The 19,488-nt window shown below is 42.0% G+C and overlaps 1 protein-coding gene across 5 annotated transcripts in view; it reads left to right on the top strand.

Moving 5' to 3' along the window:
* sh3pxd2aa (SH3 and PX domains 2Aa) overlaps window positions 1-19,488 on the top strand; it is a 145,746-nt gene that overhangs the window by 8,568 nt on the left and 117,690 nt on the right. For all 5 annotated transcript variants that reach the window (XM_085799464.1, XM_085797925.1, XM_085798787.1 and 2 more), the window contains exon 2: window positions 10,190-10,270. In XM_085799464.1, coding sequence (XP_085655590.1) covers window positions 10,190-10,270 — 81 coding nt within the window. The remainder of the gene's footprint in view (window positions 1-10,189; window positions 10,271-19,488) is intronic.

Genomic DNA, 19,488 nt, shown 5'->3' with positions numbered 1-19,488 from the left:
CTAAGTGAAGTTGCACATTGTGACATTGAACAATCACAACTCTGCGTGTTGTTTTTTTGCAGGACTGCAGAAATGATTGATTCACATTCCATTACACATATCTCTTTTTAGGAATTAGAGCAATCCTACAAAATTTGTGTATTAGTGAAACACAACAACAATGACAAAAAAGGAAAACGTTCATAATAACATAGAAGAAGAGAAAAACTGTCAAATGAGGAAAAAACCCCACAAAATAAACAGAAATATGTATGTATATATGTATATTTATATTATGTAAATGATCTCTTCAAAAGTCTAGAGAAAATTCTTGAGAGCTGCAGTCTTCAGTATTATTTAATTGTTCTCCATATTCAATCCACCTATTCCATCTTTTCAGATATTCTGGTTCTTGATTTCTGATTCTGTATGTTATTCTTTCCGTTTCTAAAATGCTATTTACAGTTAGTTTCCAGTTATTAAAGGAGGGTAAAATGGGTTTTAGCTATAATATTAACTGTCACAGCAGCAGCAGGCAGTTGTGCCATAGCTACCTGCTCAGCAAAAAGCAGCAGACGCACAAAGTTAGCCGTTAGCTGAACGCAAAGCATTTGTCCGCTAAAAAGCCTGGCATTTCCCTCAGGGAGGGGTGGAGACCAAAACCGAGTTAAAAGGAGAGTGGATACACTTAGCAGACAGAGACATGAGTCCAAATGCAGGCTAATGTGGCTACGACAGTGGACATTGTGTAGGAATTTGCATTCTTTATGCTGCATTCAGGTGGAATCGGGGACACGGATGACAGCTGCTGCACGTAACGGGATAAACAAGTGGTCCGTCGGCACGAAGCAAAACGATACACATGTGACAGTATGTTGTCATGGGGATGTCGTATTAAATACCTCAGAATAGAAGTGGAAAAAAGCACGCACATCCTCGTAGCCCAATGTCGGGTGGGTGCTGGACCAAAAAACATAAAATGAAGGTGAAAAAAAAGTCTGCAACACCAAAAATATGTTTCGAGTGCACGAAACGTTGAGTAAATAAATCTATTTTTGCATTGGAGCTCTTTTTGGTGTTGTTTACCTCACCCACGTTCTCTCATCGACTAAAAAGACATCCGGTTTGTTTGCCGACTGCCGTCTGTCTGACTCCCCCTGAACGCAGCATCGGTGTGACCCTCCATCCTTTCTCACTCCACACCATGGTGATGGTTTTCAAACAGACGCTGCCTCCATTGTTTCTCCTAGAGCCGACCACTCCGGTGTCTCCGGTGAGTCAGCGTTTCCATGGTTACCTACGGTCACGCTGCCATTGAACTTTAAAATATGGCGGCACAACATGGCAGCCAGCACTGAGCTCCCCAGCTCTATGTACTGTAGATGGAATAATGAATGGAAGATTCAAAGCTTACCAGAACACTTGAGTTTGTTGAAGGGGGTAATTACTATTTAATGAAACACAGACTTTTGAACAAAAAAAAAATCGATTTTCGTGAACAGAAGTTACACAGTGGGCCTTTAAGGTGAGGTGAGGTTTTGTGTTGAGAGAAAGTGGTCTCGGATTTGCTTCCTGACTTGCAGTGTGTGTGTGTGTGTGTGTGTGTGTGTGAAGACTTGTAATACACGTGCCACAGATTGCCTGGAGGACTCCAGACTCCACCTGACACTGCTGTTGACAGCCTTGACAGTTGAATTGGACTTGCTGTGTGCTGATGAGGTTTATCTTTGTGTAGCACTGGCTATTATGTAACATTGCTTGGGCATAGCTCCGACTCCTCTGGAGGTATGTAAGTTGTTTCTTGTTGCTTTGAAATTCTCTTATCAAAGTGCTTCCAGCCATTTAGGCACTAGACTTACCATAGAGTTTATACAAATGCAGTTAACTGGAATCCTCCCTGTGAAAAGCCACGATAGAAGCAGCGTTAGCCACAGTTAGTGGTTTACATCGGTACATAACCTTGTCTATCTTTTCTTCTTGTTTGGATTTGATACATTAGGGTTATTCTTTTGTGCTGTACAATTTGAAACAGTATCAAGAAAGGCATCAGAAGTGCATAGAATGTGTCTGTGAATAGACACCTTTCTTTACTTCCTGTGCACAGAGAAGGCATCGTGGGTCTGTTTCAGAGTGGAAGTCACCACAGTTAAAGGAAAGCCGAGGCGTCGGCCTAGTGTGTGGTTAATAAAGGCCACTGCTTTGGCAGCTGGAACAAAAACATCTATCTTCAGGGGGTTTGAATGATCCCCTTTCAGAACTTATGAATGGATTCGTCCCACAGTTTACATCTCTCTTGTGACATGTTTGCTGGCTTTCTCAGTCACAGCTCAGAAGAATTTGTCAAGCCTTATTGTCATTTGTTAACCTCTGGCCAAACTGAAAGAACGACTGCCCGTATTAGACCAGACCAGTCATTATACGTAGGCCATCTGTGGTTCCATGTGGAAATCTTTAGACCCGTGCAGAAGTTTTCCAACTTGACTTTTTGTAGTCAGATCATTTGCACTTTCATGGTCTGAGAGAATGATGTGTGCCTGTTTTATATGTTACTTTAAATATAGTAGGCTAGTTTAGGCGGGGTTCACTGCATTTAGTGGCTAGGCCCACATTCTCTGCTCCTTTTGCCTTCTTCACTTGGAAGCTGCGAGAGCGGGTCCTGTCTTTCCCCTGAAACTGTAAGTTATTTTTTTTTCCTGTTCATATACTATCTACGCTATCTCCTCTGGTCATGGAATTATGTTAATGTTCATTTTATTGGGAGAATTTATTCAGCAGAGAGGGGGGAAAAATAAAGGGCGCTGTAAACTGACATGAATATTCATAGCCGTTTCAGACGAACATGACGAAATAATCAGAGGTCCAATTTGTTCCGTCATTACAACTTATGTTTCTGCCTTTTGCTTCTGAGCATGAATAAAACTTTTGTTTTCAATCCCCCGCTTCCTAAGTGGGAATAGAAGATGTACGAGGTCTTTTCTTGCTATGTGGGACATTGGTGTCCCCAAAGCCTTCACTGAGTTGTTAAGTCTTTACTTGCCTGTTGTGTTTTCCTTGTTTATGAGTCCATTTTTAGATGCTTTTGAAAAATAAGTTGACATGTTAGAAATACTGTATGGTATTGACACACGACTGCTGTGCAACGTAATGAAAAGCACAGCAAAGCTTTGATCAGTGAAGAGACACTGTCTCCTTGTATTAAGCCATGTCTCTGGAATTATGTACATAAATATTGTTCATTAGAGGAATTGCTCTTATTCAGCTGCACTAGAGCAGCAGTACATCTGGGCAGACTTAGTCATCTCAGGCCCTTTGCCGTCATCTACAGTCAGTTATGGTTCAGCCTCATTGTTTCCTAATCCCTCGATACCCACTTCAGTTCGGAACACCTTCCTGTTTCCAAGTGGAGGCCTGGTCATTAGCAGCTGAGTGTGAGGAATCAAAAGATCACGCAGATCTCCACCAGATGCTTTCATGTGGCCTGCTCACTCACATTTTAGACCTCATTTTGGAATTGCAGCGACACCTTATTGGCTTATTGGTCCAGATGAGCCTGCTGTGCAAGAATGTCAGAAGTCAGGACAATGTTGAAGCATTTATCATGATTCCTGTGGTGGAGAAATTAGGACAGATACCTTTGAATATTGTTATGCTCAACAATATCTTAGTTTGTCCCTGTTGCTTTGAGGTATGGCTTATTTTCCATTCAAGCTTATTAATTATGGAATTATATAACTGGCAGAGAGATTATTTTCTTACTTATATTCTATTGAGTCATTATTTTTGTTCCACAAATGCCTGATTTAGGACATTTTGGCTGCACTGAGCACTCATGACTGGATGTACTCTGAGTCAACCCATAACATTCTGGCTTATTATAGTTGCTGCATGAGTGTAGAAAAAGCGGCTACCCTATAATATACAAATTGAAATAATACGATTTCATTACTGGCAAATCAGAAGATGTTCACTGCTAGATTTATCTTGAGAGGCAGCAGCCCAGGCTGCTATAATTTACTGTCTCTGTTGAGTGAATAATCTATTTTGGGGACTGGGAGGGCGTTAGGTTTAAGCTTGATATTTTGGGCATTGGCTGTGTTTTCCACTGCGGTTGCCATCACATACCCATCTGCTTCTGGGGTTTGGATCTTTTCACTGAGTCCACATCTTCCAGCCTGGCTCCTGTTCCCATCGTGTACCTCAGCTCAGCATGGATTTGCTTCTGGGTAAGTGGTCCGGAGGCATGATGGGATGGATGACAGTCAGCATTCTGGTGAGGTCAGAGGAGTTTATAGAGCACATACACAGACACACATAACCACATAATGGGAGTGTTGTAAATTCCTCAGTATGCATACACACTTGAGCCCAACTATCAGCTGGCCCAGGTCAATAAACATTGGCTGATATTAATTCATTGTATGGGTGTATACCATACAGGCATAGACAGACCATATGTGACCTGTTGGGCTTTTTACTGTAATCTGGTCCGTCAAATATTGGTACAAAATTAAATTACAGTAAAGGCCTCGAAATTTGATGCACTGGCAAAAAAAAGTGATCAACAACACTGCTCCCATTGAAACTGAATGTAATTTGAATGTCAGTTTTCTTTAACTTGTAGGTAATGACAAGGCAAGGCAATTTTATTTGTATAGCCCCTTTTCGCAAACAGTTTGTCTCAAAGGGCTTTACACAGCATCATAACAACATCCTCTGACCTTAGACCCTCACATCCACTGAGGAAAACCCCCCAAGAAAAGTCTTAACAGGGGAAAAATGGCTTTTAAATGTCATTTATATTAGTTCACAAAAACACTCTCCATCCATCTGATACTGGCCCAGCCCATACGTCAGATTTTAAAACTCATTATGACACATAAGCCAAATAGTTTCCCCACTCCTGGGGCCTCATTTATCATTGTGGATACACGCTTTTTTACACGCTCTTTCCCCCATTTTGTGCGTACGCACTTTTCTCCGCCTAATTTGGGATCTATCAAACCAAAACTTGTCGGGAGTAAGTGCAAAAATTTACGACCAGTCCGACCATGGCGTACCGGCATTTACACGCTTTTTGAGGAACAGGAGGAATTGGCGACGCCGCTGCAGAGTCAGAGAACTGCAGTATGCGAGGGAGAGAGGAGCGCGGACACTTGTTGTGAAGTAGCAAGTGGTTGGTGATGATGACCCCCCCCCCCCCACCACCACCACCACTGATGAGCACAGTGTTGACGTCGGCACTTTACATGAAAAGCACAGCGACTCAGATTTTTCCCTGTGCATTTACACTAGTTTGCTCCTATATACTGGCTTTATAAAACGAATTTCGTTTTTTGATATCATATTGAATATTCCCTTGCATGTAGGCTACACTTCCAACACAACCCGTCTGTCCAGTCTGGAAAATAATTTCTGCGACGTGCGTGTGTTACGTAGCCAGACTGGACACACACAAGCAGCAAGCACAATAATGTCGGCGCAAATCAAAGCAAATGAGACATGATCGATATTTTTTGTGTGAATAATATTTATTGTATTTAACAAAAATGGTGCTGCCCAACATCAGGAAAAGTCACAGACTGGTGGACTTCAATGTTTTTTGTTTTTTTAATATATAGCTATGCACAAATGAAAATCAAAGTCTTCCAGTGAATGGAAGTTGGGGGTTAGTGGAAAGTGCAGTGATAGTATGTTGTGTGTTATGCAGCAATTTTGCTTATTTATGACATAATCTAAAATAAGAGGCAGAATAAATATGATTCTTACTTCTTTCCGTTTAATTGAGGTTTTTTGTTTTTATTGAAGCCTTTCAATGCAAGATGATGTTTCTGACTGATATTGCCGTGTTACCGTGTATCTCGCTTTCAGAGAAATTCCGCTTCTTCCTCCGCTCTCCGTCCGTCTGTTGTCTTCACCGTCTTCCACTGACGTCATTCCACACGTTTCCAGAGTGCACATGGCTACTTAATATGCACGTAACTGATTTGCATTGACCACTTATGGTTGCGTGGGGCCGTTTAGGGGGCTGGGTATGAGGCGTGTTCTCATCCACGCTTTTCTCAGGTCCGGTGTGATCTATCAAGGGAAATACCGTGCAGCCGTGTGTACGCGGAGTTTGATAGATCTGAAAAGAGTGTATATTTTTTGGTCGTACGCACATTTTGCCTTTCCGTCGTACTGAAAATTTAAGAGGACTTTTACACGCTCTTTGATAAATGAGGCCCCTGGTGTATACTACTGTACTGTTGAAGTATTTAGGAAATTCAGCAGTAGTAATACATACATATACTGTAGATATACAGTAGAGGCCCTGTGTGGATACACAGCAGTGCTTTCAGCATATAAATACACTCATGGTCACCATGCTAATGCTCGCAAAAAACAATAGCATGCTAAAACAGTTGTTCATTTCAAACTACAAGCACTATGCATGGGCAGCGTGGACGGACACCTCACAGTGAGACAGTTGTTGTTTCTGTCCTCCCTGTGCCTTGGTGTCTTTTCTCTGGGTTCTCCAGCTTCCTGATGAGCAAAAAAAGGTGAACTCTGAATCGGCCCGTAGTGTGAATGAATGTCTCAATATGTCAGCTCTGTCACTGTTTGGCAACCTGATATAGGGTTGTAGTGTGAGAAAGCAGTGTGAATGAATGAACGAATGGATTCTATCAGTTAAATCCAAAGCACAACCCTCAGCCTGATCAAGACAACAGGCAAAATTATGGGAACACCTGCTATCATCAACATGCAAGTGCTCTCTGAATAGACAACAATCAGACAGGCAAGGAACATCATATTGGACAGTTAACACACACTACTCCTGGTAGATGATGGATTCCCTCATAACACAACAGGTACATGTAGCAGGTAAATGAGCAGAGGTGAAGGTCTGGCCTCCTTGGTTGGTTAGGTGTCTGCATAGCTCTAATGTTATTTGCACATTTGTCCTCGCTATTGTCAGTGGTTTACTGTGTTTTTTTCTCTTTATTGCGCGTTGTCGGCTACACACACACAACACACACACACACAGTTATGCAGCAATTTTCCCTTGTTTCCAAACTAAATCTCTCCCAAGGGAGACAAATAAAGAAACTTGACTTGAATCCAAAGTTTAACTGAGGTTGATGTGATTTGCAGCTATTTGCTCATGGAGTTTACAACCAAACGTTTAGAGTGTTTATTCCAATGAAATCAGGCCTAACCAAGTCTAGCCATCTTTAAAACCTCATGTGACACTTTTCCACATGTGTTTTAATGTAGGGTACACTTCTCTTTAAGAGATACTTTTTTAATAAGCAGTGGAAAGAGCTTTTTTTTTTCCACACTCATGAGTCTCACTTGTTATGCTGCAAAAGCCTGAAAGACAATTAGAAATTGTGGCTGCCTAAGCTGCTCTTTGACTTTTCAGATTTTGCAACTTGGCAGAGCCCTGGGGGGGGGGAAGAAACATTTTCAGTGCAAATAGATGCCAAAGCTAATGGCTGCGCTGACACCCTACCCCTGCTAAGAACAAGTTTGCCAATGTAGTGTGACAGCCACAACTTCTGGATGCCAGGAGCTGTGTTTGCATGGGAGTGAACATACTGTGGTGGCTCCTCGCCAGCAGCAGCTGAGCCCCTTCCAGCAGCAACAAGGCCTTTTAACCCTCCCGCTTTGTTGTGGAACCTCTTTTGTTTCAGTCCGCTGCACCTCTTACGTCAACGTCAGGGTCTTTCACTTGACCTCATTCATTCCCGGATCTGCTCCGGAGGCTCTTGGCAGGTACACGGGGGTTGGCTTGACAGCGAAAGGTCAGTCAGAAAGATTGGGCCTGCTGGAATAAGAAGCTGCAGAGACACACTGCCTTTATCTCATTTGAATGCTATACATGAGCAAAGTCAATCGTTCCTGTGTTCATGGCGGCTCGATGCAGAGTGGATTTCTATGTGCTCTGTGTCTGGGCCACTTATAGCTGGAATGCCTTGGCAGGGTGACAACATCTTGTTTTCTTGTAAATCACTTGATAATGGCACTTGTAGCTTTACACAGAGTACACATCAGATGTATACAGCTTTGAACTGCTCACTGGGAACAAATTACATGAATGCATTTCGTATAGGCTGTTAGGATCTGGCAGTAACGGTGGAAAATTCTTCTTTGCCTGTAGCCTACTTATAACTTTTCTTTATTTTTTGAGAATACACTTTATTTTTCAAGAATAAATCACATTTACACAATCATTTCACGAGAAAAGGTTAAAAAAACATTTTAGTCCAATTTTATTGGCAACTGTGTATTACCTATATACACCTACTGAACCAAACCTAACACAGTAAATCTTTTCTTCTGTTAAGTGCTTAATTAAAAATATTTATTGACACTAATTCAAGTCCATTCATCCCTGGAGTGTGTCGCCTTCTCATCAGAAAAACCTACTGTTGTTTGTTTGTATTACAACTACAAAGCCTTTTACTGTTGCAATATCTGACATGACAACTGATTGGGGACTGAGTCTCTTCCAGTCTGAGTAGATAAAATCTTATTATGTAATAATTTCTTTAACATCAAATTGTAGTGACTGACATCAACAACTGATGACATCACTTTGTGATGCCCACACCTCCTCCAAAACAACTTTTCAGCACAAGTTGAAGCTTTCTGTATATAAACAGCACCAGTCTGGGTTGCTGACTGTGCTATGTTTTGTACATTCAAAATAACCACCATCTTTTTACAACCCTAACAAAGCCTTTTACTGTTTTTCCCCCAGGTGTTTGGGGACTGAGTCTCTTCCAGTCTGAGTAGATAAAATCTTATTATGTAATAATTTCTTTAACATCAACAGAAAACTTCAAACCTCACTCAAAAAAAACTATATTGATGTCTCTGACTTGTTATGGTCAGTGTTGATGGATGGATCAGGTTATATTGAGTGGGGTTTCTATCTGGATTGCATTTCATGTTGGAGACTAAACTGGCAACTCGGTATAATTCCCCTTGAAAAGCCTGCTGTAGCCTGTACAACTTAACCACTTGAATCGTTTCACATCCAGAGCCCTTTTCTGAATATCTCTATATCAGCAGATGAGAGATCCCACCTGCTCTCAACGTGTCTGATGAAAAATCCCTAGCCTCTGGATCTGTTACCTTGGTTATCTATGCTTCATTAGATTAGAGATGATGGCGGCATCACTTACCGCCTCTTGCCGGATAAATGGACTCCAACTTAATCTTATCAGGTCTTTCAGCTGCAGCGTTGCCTCAGCCAAGGGTAAAGGCCAGCAGGTCAGTGTGCTGACAAAAGAGGGATGATGTCACCATCTACCCTGACCTATGACAGGCTTACGAATGTGTGTCATTAAACGTTCATGTTGGGATGTTAGGGGGAAAGGCCCTGGGCTGTGTGTGCAATGTTGCCTCGGAGTTAGCTCCTACCACAACCACATGTCTACACAATCACACTGTAATTGATTATCACTTGTGAAAAGCATCTGAATATGTGAGGATGTAATTAAAGGAGCTACTCAAAACATAAAGGGATAGTTCAACATTTTGGCAAATTGGCCCATTGCCATAATCCCTATAGTCATAGCAGTAGGTTTGTTACCTTTATTTGTCGGTGCAAGCTGTTATTAGAACGACGGAGCGGCAGGCTGCTCAGAGCTATGCTACAGGCTAATGGGATTTCTTTGTTTCCTTCATCAAACTCATCAAATACACAATCCAATTCCAAAACGCTGTCATGGACAAGTTGTGACCTGCACATTCACCACGCTATGAGATAATAATGGAACGTTATGAGACGGAGTCGTTATAGAGGTAAATACAGAGACTGCTTGCTGAAAAACTGCCCCTGAAGGCAACGCGCATCAGCGGTTTTGCATGAATTTACCTCTAAAACAACTCTGTCTCATAAGGTTCCGTTATTATCTCATAGTGTGGTGAATGTGCAGGTCACAACTTGTCCACCAGAGCGTTTTGGAGTTGTTGGATTGTGTATTTGATGAGTTTGATGAGGGAAACCAAGAAATCCCATTAGCCTCCATAGCGTAGCTCTGAACAGCCTGCCACTCCGCCGTTCTAAAAATAGCTTACACCGACGAATAAAGGTAACGAACCTACTGCTATGACTATAGCAATTATGGCAATGGGCCAATTTGCCAAAATGTTGAACTATCCCTTTAAGGAAAGAGAATAACAAGTTTTAACTTGGTCTTTTTTTCTCTCTTGGCAGGTTTATCTCATCAATGTCACCTACTCTGACAACACTTCCCACATCATCTACAGAAGATACAGCAAATTCTTTGACCTACAGGTAATCCTTCATCGCTCCCCTGCATGTTTGTGCAGAGTGTATTTGCACTGAAATCCCTCATTCCACAGCCGCTATGTATTTTCAACATTTCAGCCCTTGTGAACTTTGTTTTGCAAAAGGTTAATGTATAAGCCTCCCAACTGTTTATCGCCACTGCCCCTCTGTCCATGTTCTCCATACCTCGTTGTCTCAATGAATCAGTGTATGTGTTAGTAATTGGTCGGGGAGCAGGGGAGACGTGGTGTGTATCCCTTAGCTTTGCAGAGACGCAGCAACACACTGCATTTCTCTTCTCTTTATCTCTGCACCCCCTTCTTTCTTCCTCTCTCTCATCTTATCTCTGCCTTGCCCTCAAAACGTCAGGCAGCTGACAGGCCTTTTTATAGTACAAGCAAAAAATTCACATGGAAGCCAATTTAGTGTGCCATGCAATACAGTGGGTCACAGATAGATTGTCTGCAGAAGAGCCTGACAGATGTGTGTTTTCTCAGGGATGATACTGTGGCTGAGTTTTAGTAATCAAGCTGACTGATACAGTATCCGGAGCTGATAGACATGCACCTAAAAATTCTAATGTTGGCGTCAGAATTAAAAATACAACAGACATAAATGACCCTAACACCAAATTAAAGCTGCAAATACATGCAGTCTGCAATATTATTATGCAATATCATTATTTTAAAAAATAATCTTTTTCTGTAATTCTTTTTAGATAGATTAGATGAAGTCAACCTCGAAAAGTAGCCGCCGTCATTAATGTTGAAAGTCAGGGGCCTTTCACACCTACCTTAGTTTGGTCCAGAGCTTCTGACTTTTCTGTTTCATCTGAATCAAATTTTTCAGGTAAAGTTCTCCCGGACCATGGTCCAGACCAAAGACCCGAAATGTGGTCTGACCAAAAGAGGTGGTCTCTGTCTGGACCAAACTAAACCATGGTTTGGACTTTTGCAGCTTTTTTTGTTATGATTCAGACTTTTGTACCTCTAACAGGAAGTTCCAGTGGTTAGCCTATAAGAAATATTAAAGATGAACCATGCATGGGGAGTACAGTACATTTTATCATCTTTATGTGCTGATGATATAACAGTGGTTCCCAACCCTTTTTTGCATTATGACATCACAAATTTCTGGCGAGCTGTCAATCCAGATGCGCCACCTCAGACATTTTTACATGCTGCATATGCATTTTATTTGAACTCTTTATATTTGAGAAATTGAAAGTATAGAATACAGTTTTTTTGGATTGTGTGTGGTGTTTTTAATCATAATTTAAAAAAGAATAATAATTAGTTAAAAAAAAAAAATTCTATCCCCACGTGGGGTCCCAACCCCAAGGTTGAAAAACACTGAGATAAAACCTCTGCATGACCAAGACGTTCATCTGAATCTGAACTAGGCTCGATATTGGGCATGGTGTTGATGCTGCTGGTAGCAATGCCATATAATAATCGTTGCCATGATACGAACATGCTCATTCATTTTCCTATAGATCACTACTTTTCTAACGAGGTAATGTGAGGAGCGCTTTTGTGACGTGACATCATACACACACCGGTTCACAAACTATTCAATGTCAGGCATAGGGATATGCAGGATGTCAAGTATGTCATAAACCAGAACCAACTGGATCAAATGTAGACAAAGTTGCAAAAACACCAACCTTGGTTCAGACTTCCAGGTGTAAAAACGCCGTATGTCAGCTCTCACCACAGTAGCTTGCATTGGACTTGTAGGTTAAGACTTAAGCACTTCCTGTGATGACAGTTGAATCCAAACCTCTCCACAGCAATTTATATAAAAATTGAAAATCTTAAACTGCACAGGAGCTTTATTGTAGGACTGTATTATACTGCATTAGTTTTAAATAGATGTACCAAAGAATAAACTGCCAACTGAGTGTACAATAAGGCAATTATCAGTTGTATATACAGACTGTGAAGAGCTTGACTGGAATATTTATGTTTAGCTCTCAGTGCAGTTGTCACCTGGACTCAGTGTGTATGGAATGAAATACCAATGTGGATATGCATGGTAGCCTGAAGATGTTCTTTAAGTTAATAGTTTTATAGTATGTCATTATCACCATAACATTTATTACCCCTCCCCCTCTTTTATCTTATTTTATGTTAAGTAATTTTCCTTCTACCCGAGTCAGTGATTACAACAGCTATTCCCTACTTAAATTTATAGGCTACTAGTTCTCTGCTGCTTTTACCATCTTTTTCACTAATTCCACAGTCATTCAGTGTTCATTATTCTGATCTGTTAGTTATTTTAGCAGTGAGGACTTCGATTCCCTCTTTGTGTCCTGGGTCAACACATCTACTTTTCATCATGTGTGTTTTTATTTTGGCATCTTCATTCCAGAGGATGTTCATTGCAACTTTACACACAGCTCCAGTTTGCAAAATGTTCCTCTGTGAGCCTGTCTGTGTACACAGTAGCCCTCATTGTAGACCGGCTAATACTTGTGATGTGGAACCGATCAGTGGACAGGCCGTTGCTCAAGTGACTCCAGACAAGGGGAGGTGGTTGTATCACACATTTTTATTGACAGTCTTATTAAAAAAAGGAAAAAAAAAGATTTCCATCATCATAGAAATACTGAACATTGGATTTGAGCTTTTCTGATTGGTGGCTTCTTTAATTTAGTATTATACTGTATGAAAGCCTTTTCTGTTTTGTTTTTTTTACTTGGCCCTGATGCTTCAGTCTCATGTTTAAAGCAGAAGTAAGCGATCCGGTCGTTTGGGGCTAACTTCCTGTCAGCCGATGGAGTTAGCAGTCCCTGCCCTCGTCCCTACTAAACCACAAAATCACGTTCATCCCTTTGCTGCACACACAGAGAGGACCGCCCCTTTATGCTGTTCTCTCTCCTCATTGGATAAAGGTTGTAGGATACAAGGAAAGTTTTCTCCTCGGCTTACAGCAGAGCAGAGTGACTGACAGACCCGTGTTTCGGACCAAACACTCTATATAAGTGATTGCTGTCGGAAGATATAACTATTTAAAGGGATAGTTCACCCAAAATTGAAATTTCACTCATTATCTACTCACCCTCATGTCGACTAAGGGCTGGGAGAAGTTTCAGAGTTATCCGTGGCTTCTCTGAGTTACAGGGGGTCTCGGCATAGCAGTGCATGTCCATATAACAAAAAGACACACCAAAAAACATCCAAATACCTCCATGCTGCTCGTATGTAATGTCCGTCTTGTATTGAAGCCCCGAAATGCGAAATTGTCCCGAAAAAAATCAAATAAGTCTATATTTCAAGCTTGTTTTGTAGCGGAAGCTTCTCGAAGCTCCCTGGTTCGTCCAAATTTGACGAACCGGTAAGAGGAGCTTCTGCTACAAACAAGTTTGAAATATAGACTTATTTAAATGAAATGATGATGATGAAATTTCAATTTTGGGTGAACTATCCCTTTAAGACTTATATTAACACAAACATTCTGCATACTTCTGCTTTAAAGTATCAAGTTCTCTTTTATGTAATTTGGAATAGGGCAGAAGCTGCTCTGTCTCTTTCCTCCATACTGAGAGAATGTATGTGTGGATGCATTTGTTGCCCCTTGCACCTCAAGCCCCCAAGCTGCAAGCTGATACCATATGCATGTTGCCCCTGACGTCTAAGGGTCACTAGTAAATATGAAAGCTGCAGTGAGAAAGTTACAAGGGGCACATCTCAATAGCCCCAGTGTGCTGGTCCTGCAGGAAATGATGTTTCAATCAGCAGAGGAAAGGTCCTTTCTGAAAGGTTCTATTGATAACCAGGGAGGCAGTGTGAGGTGGAAAGTAGACCCCTCCTCACCCCCCGTAAGCGATTACTAAGAGACAGAGGTGGAATAATAAACATGGAGAAGGAAGCAAAATATGCTTGAATGTGGCTCCATTGTGGAGCGGTCAGCAGGCACAGGTGAGCAGTGTGTCTTCCATCTGATACTCAGACGCTCGCTGTCCACGGTTCATGGATGATCTTGGCGCAAAATCTCTCCCAGTCAGCGGCGGTGAGATTGATTTTGTCAGCTCAGTCAGACGGTGCAGGGAAAAGGTCACCCCGGCTCCCTCCGTCTGTGTGTTATTGAGTTGTCAAAGAAAGTGGCTCTCACATGACCGAGGTCTGGCAGAGTTTGGCCAGGTTGTTTTTCAAATGAGCTCCTTGCTCCACGTATGGGGGATTTAACAAATGTCCCGTTTAAAGGGATAGTTCAACATTTGAGCTAATTTTCCTATTGTGATAATCCCTATAGTCATAGCAGTAGGTTCATTACCTTTTTTTTTTTTTTTTTACCAATTATCGGTGCATGTTGTTTTGAGATCTGCGGGGAAGAGACGCAAGCTGCTCTGTGAACACAATGGAGGTGAACGGTACAGGTCCCCTGTCCCTCATCAAACTCCAAAACACTCTCATGGACAAATTGTGACCTGCACATTCACCACACTATGAGATAATAATAATGTAACATTACGAGACACAGTTGTTTTCGAGGCAAATGCAGCTGGAACTACATTCCAGACACGGCTGCTGGGCAAAGTTATTTCAAAAGCACAAGTAGTTCAGAGTATTTGCTTCATGTGTCGTACATGATTATTTCATAGTGTGGTGAATGTGCAGGTCACAACTTGTCAAACCAGAGTGTTTTGGAGTTGTTGGGTTGTGTATTTGATTAGTTTGATGAGGGACAGGGGACCTGTACCGTTCACCTCCATTGTCTTAGCTCAGCAGCTCACATCTCTGCCCCACTGATCAAAAAACAACATGCACCGACATGCTAAAACGTTGGGGTGGTGTTTAGCTCAGTTGGTAGAGCACCCGCCCCCTGTGTTGAGGCTATAGTCCTCACTGCAGGTGGCCCCGGTTCGAATCCCGCTCGACACGGGATTCTCTGCCTCCCATTTCCTGTCTCTCTCTGAACTCTCCTATCCATTGAAGACGAAAAAGCCCCTAAAAATATATTTTCAAAAAATGTGCTAAAATGTTGAACTATCCCTTTAAAGCCAGCTGCAGTACATCACCATAACAACTTCACTGCTCACATTTACTCCTTTGATGTTTCTATTTGTGCTGTGATGCTCATGAATAAAACTACCACTAGCACCAATACTGCCAGACTGGCTTTCTAATACTCACTCATTCTCTATCTGTGCTGGTACTGTATATGGACTGGAGGTGAAGTTGTGTCTGCCAGCCTTTGATCTTGGTGGATGTCTTTGATGGTCCCATTGTTTTCTGAGCCACCTGGAGCCTCTCCTGTCCAAACATTTATCTGCTGCAGAAACCCAGCTGCTCTCAGTGGCCATGCTTTACCCTCGGGGAGATGACCACTGTCACACTGTAGGAGAGCGCTTTAACCAAACTTCAGCAAAGACCACTCCGGAGTGGACTACTTCCTGGAAGTAACCAGAGCTTCCAGGAGGCTGTCCTCCTGGAAACATGCTGCTCCTGGTTCCACACAAGATGATTTGACATTGTTATGTCACAGATCATGCTTGTTGGCTTTCAACTTTCAGCAGATTAATGTTAAAGAGGAAGTATGCAGGATTTTTTAGCTTAACTCTGCTACATCTTTACCTCAATGAAACAGCTTCAGAGTACTAGTGATGGTTAAAGCAGAAGTAAGCGATCCAGTCGTTTTGGCGTCTTGTCAGCCGATGGAGTTAGCAGTCCCCGCCCTTGTCCCTACGTCACCACATTCACGCGCATCCCTTGGCTGCACACACAGAGAGGACCGCCCCTTTATGCCGTTCACTCTCCTCATTGGATAAAGGTTGTAGGATACAAGGAAAGTTTTCTCCTTGGCTTACAGCAGAGTAGAGTGACTGACAGACCCGTGTTTCGGACCAAACACTCTACTGTATGTAAGTGATTGCTGTCGGAAGATATAACTATTTAAGACTTATATTAACACAAACATTCTGCTTACTTCTGCTTTAAATCAATGACTTGTAACTTGTTCCAGGGAGAATGGAGACTCTCTGCCTTCCACCTAGCGTCTCTTGGCTGAAAACCAACCTGGCAAGATCAGAGTCTCCGACCCGGTGTCCCAGCTCTCGTCTCTGCGGCACCGCCACACAAACGCACCCCATAGCCCATAATCTCTTGTTTATGACAGATAAGACTACACAAGGGGTGCCGTTTAGCTCAGTTGGTAGAGCAGGCGCCTCATGTGCAGAGGCTACAGTCCTCGCCTCAGCCGACCACATATCGAATCCCGACTCAAGCGGCCCTTTGCTGCATGTCATTCCCCTTCTCTCTCTGCCTCCCCCATTTCCTGTCTCTCTGTACTACTAGACGATCAGTTAAAGGCAAAAGCCCCCCCCAAAAAAAGATATAAAAAAAGACATAAATATAAAGATTGTTACATCATATATGATATATAACGTTATCCACCGCTCTATCGATTGCTTTCTTGACAGCTTCGTTAAAAACAAATGCACATGGCCATGAGGAGGGTTAGCAAAACATTGGAAAAGCGCCCAAATTTGCATAGTTCCTCTTTAATACAGCTGTCTAGTGAAAAACATCATTCTGTACAGTGAAACTCAAACATCCAACTGTAAGAACAAAAAGGAAAACATATGACTTAAGCCAGCATGTGAGAATCAATAGGTGCTCAAATAGCCTACAAGCAATTTGACCAAAAAAAAAAAAAAAAGAAAAATAGGCTACTGACTACTAGTGAATACATTTGTTATTTTACTGTTTTGTCATACAGGCCACTGCTATTCGAACTACACATCAGGAGAAAATGAACTTTGTTTTTCTCTGTCTCAACAACACAGGTGAGATTTGGCACAGATCTCCTAGCTAACATCAACTAACATCCGCTACCTAACGTTAAATATGACTGTAAATCTCACATGTTATCATAAGGAAATATAAATAGCTCACTTTACTCAACGAGCCACAGGTCTGAATACACCCTGACTTTGTTGAGCTTCTGTTCTCAAAGAACAGCTCTTTATATTCCATGAACAAAAAAATGTGCATGCTTGAAGATGAGACACACACATACTGTATCCCTCGCTCGGTATCACCCGTTAAAAGCTTTGCACATGTTCCACAATGAACCAAAGTGTCCTGGAAAATGAGGCCTTCGAATGGATCCAGTCACATTTCATTCGTTTCAAAAGTGCTTCTGCCTGTGTGGAGCCAGCAGGCTGGAGAATGTGTTAAGGCACAAATAATAGGAGTCGTATTACAGTTAATAGAATGAATATATTAATGCAAAATGTAGCCAGAATTGCCCTGCTGGGAGCCATCTTGTCTCTGTGCTTTTATTCTGTAAAAACTGGGTTGGATCTCACACTGTCCGCTTCTTTTTGGAGAAACGGGCACCAGTCTTCCTGCCATACTCTGTCAACATCTTTCCATCAGTTATTTAGAGCCCGTCCACACACTTATGGGTCTCAGTGAATCCGCATACCTTTTTTTTATCGTTTTGGCGTATCTTCCAGACGGAAACAGTGTTTTGTGAGGGGCGAAAATTGTATTTTTTGGAAATCGGTCCCAGAGTGGGAAAACCTGAAAGCACCGACCCAGTGTTCTCTTGTAGGTACCCAAAACAGGTTTTTTGTGAAACGATGATCCGTCATAACCCCCACCGCTCTAACCTGTACCCTGAGCCCTGAACACCGCGAGATGTTACAGTCTATGGACATAATGCAACAACGGGCGACTACTGTCGGTCCCTTGGACACTGCGGCTGAATCTCGCCCGTTAAATCATCATTGATCGTCATACTTGCTCCGACACAACTCCCAGTCAACATTTAATCCACTTATAATGTTTGGAGTTTGATTACCGCAGGGAAGATTTCCATCTTCTCCTCTGTTTTTGGTGTTTACGTGTGGCAGCGTTATAGCGCCACACGCGCTCCACACAGGCCTGGAGTATGTAGGCTACTACAGGGTCATGGGTTGTTTTCAGTGGATATGTGTGGACACAGATATTTCTTGAAACGAAACGATGCTGTGTTTATGGAGATTACAAACAAGAAAAAGATCGTTTTGAGTGAAGGTCCGTTTCTGTGTGGACGAGGCCTTGTTCAGGGCCTGAGCTAAGTGGAGGGTGGGGGGGACCATATTGTTATTGTTTCTTCTTGTTGTTGTTTGCTTTTTTGACTGCCTGAAGATGCTTGAAAACTCCCAAAACTGCACTTACATTGAGCTTGGTGGAAGATTACGCATTGTAGGGCCCTGAGCACATAGGCAGGGCAATTGCCTCAATAGTGCCCCCCTGGAATGGTCTATGACCCCTCCACATTGGGCTTATTTTGGAGGAGGCATATAGGACATGTCGGACAGATGTTCAATATGCTGGGTTAGAGTTAGCGTTGTTATCTGCCATCTTTGATAGAGAAGTCTACCCACAGCACATCCCAACTGCCTAAAATGTTCCTGTTGACTGACAGTCATTTAATTTCTAAGACATTTTCACTCTGTGGCCTGATACACAGACAGATGTCTGCCTGTCATCTGGCTCTTCCTCTGCCCCGTGGACACAGTTGACAATGCATAAAATCAGTGTATCTTGTCTGCTGCCACATGGTCCCTGCAGACCATGTTAACACTTCAGCACCGAGTCCGATGGAGGGAAGGGAAGTGCCAGGGCCCGTTCATCACTACCTGCAGCTTTAATGGTGGATAGAGTTCTTGTACTGGAATAGAGTTTGATTTTTTTTTTGTCACTGGTCCTCAGTTTCACCTAGAACAACAGACATGCCCTAAGAAAGAGTTAGATAACAATTTTTTTCTGTCCAATCTTATCATCTTGCTCACCAATGTTTACATTCACAAATGTAAAGTATTAAAAGTGAAACCCTCTTTCTGTGTCTTTAAAAAAGATATTGAATCCTATATTAAATCAATAACTACCCCTTGCAACACAAAAGCTATAAAGATGATAAATGTGTGCTCCAAATTCAGTGTTTTCGTATCATTCTAATGTACAGTATTATAGTTATTTTTTTCTGTTTTGCACCATCTTTATTTCATTTCCATTCCGTATCTATCATACCCCTGGCGTTATATATTTTTGCAATATACATTGTGTATATTTTCTTCTTTTCTATGATACCATTCTGTAATGTACCATTTCTTCAGTACAAATAAAGTTTTTGGGGAAAAAAACCAAAACAAAAAACAATAGACATGCCCCAATTACAAGATGAGGAAGAGAAGCAGACAAGGGCAAAGGACAACAGAGGCTTGTACA

The sequence above is a fragment of the Trachurus japonicus genome, chromosome 1 (assembly GCF_045865225.1).
Source record: "Trachurus japonicus isolate A0001 chromosome 1, Traja_1.0".
In the NCBI taxonomy this organism is placed as follows: Eukaryota; Metazoa; Chordata; class Actinopteri; order Carangiformes; family Carangidae; genus Trachurus; species Trachurus japonicus.
The sequence above is the reverse complement of the archived record's forward strand: the minus strand, read 5'-3'. Positions and strand labels throughout refer to the sequence as shown.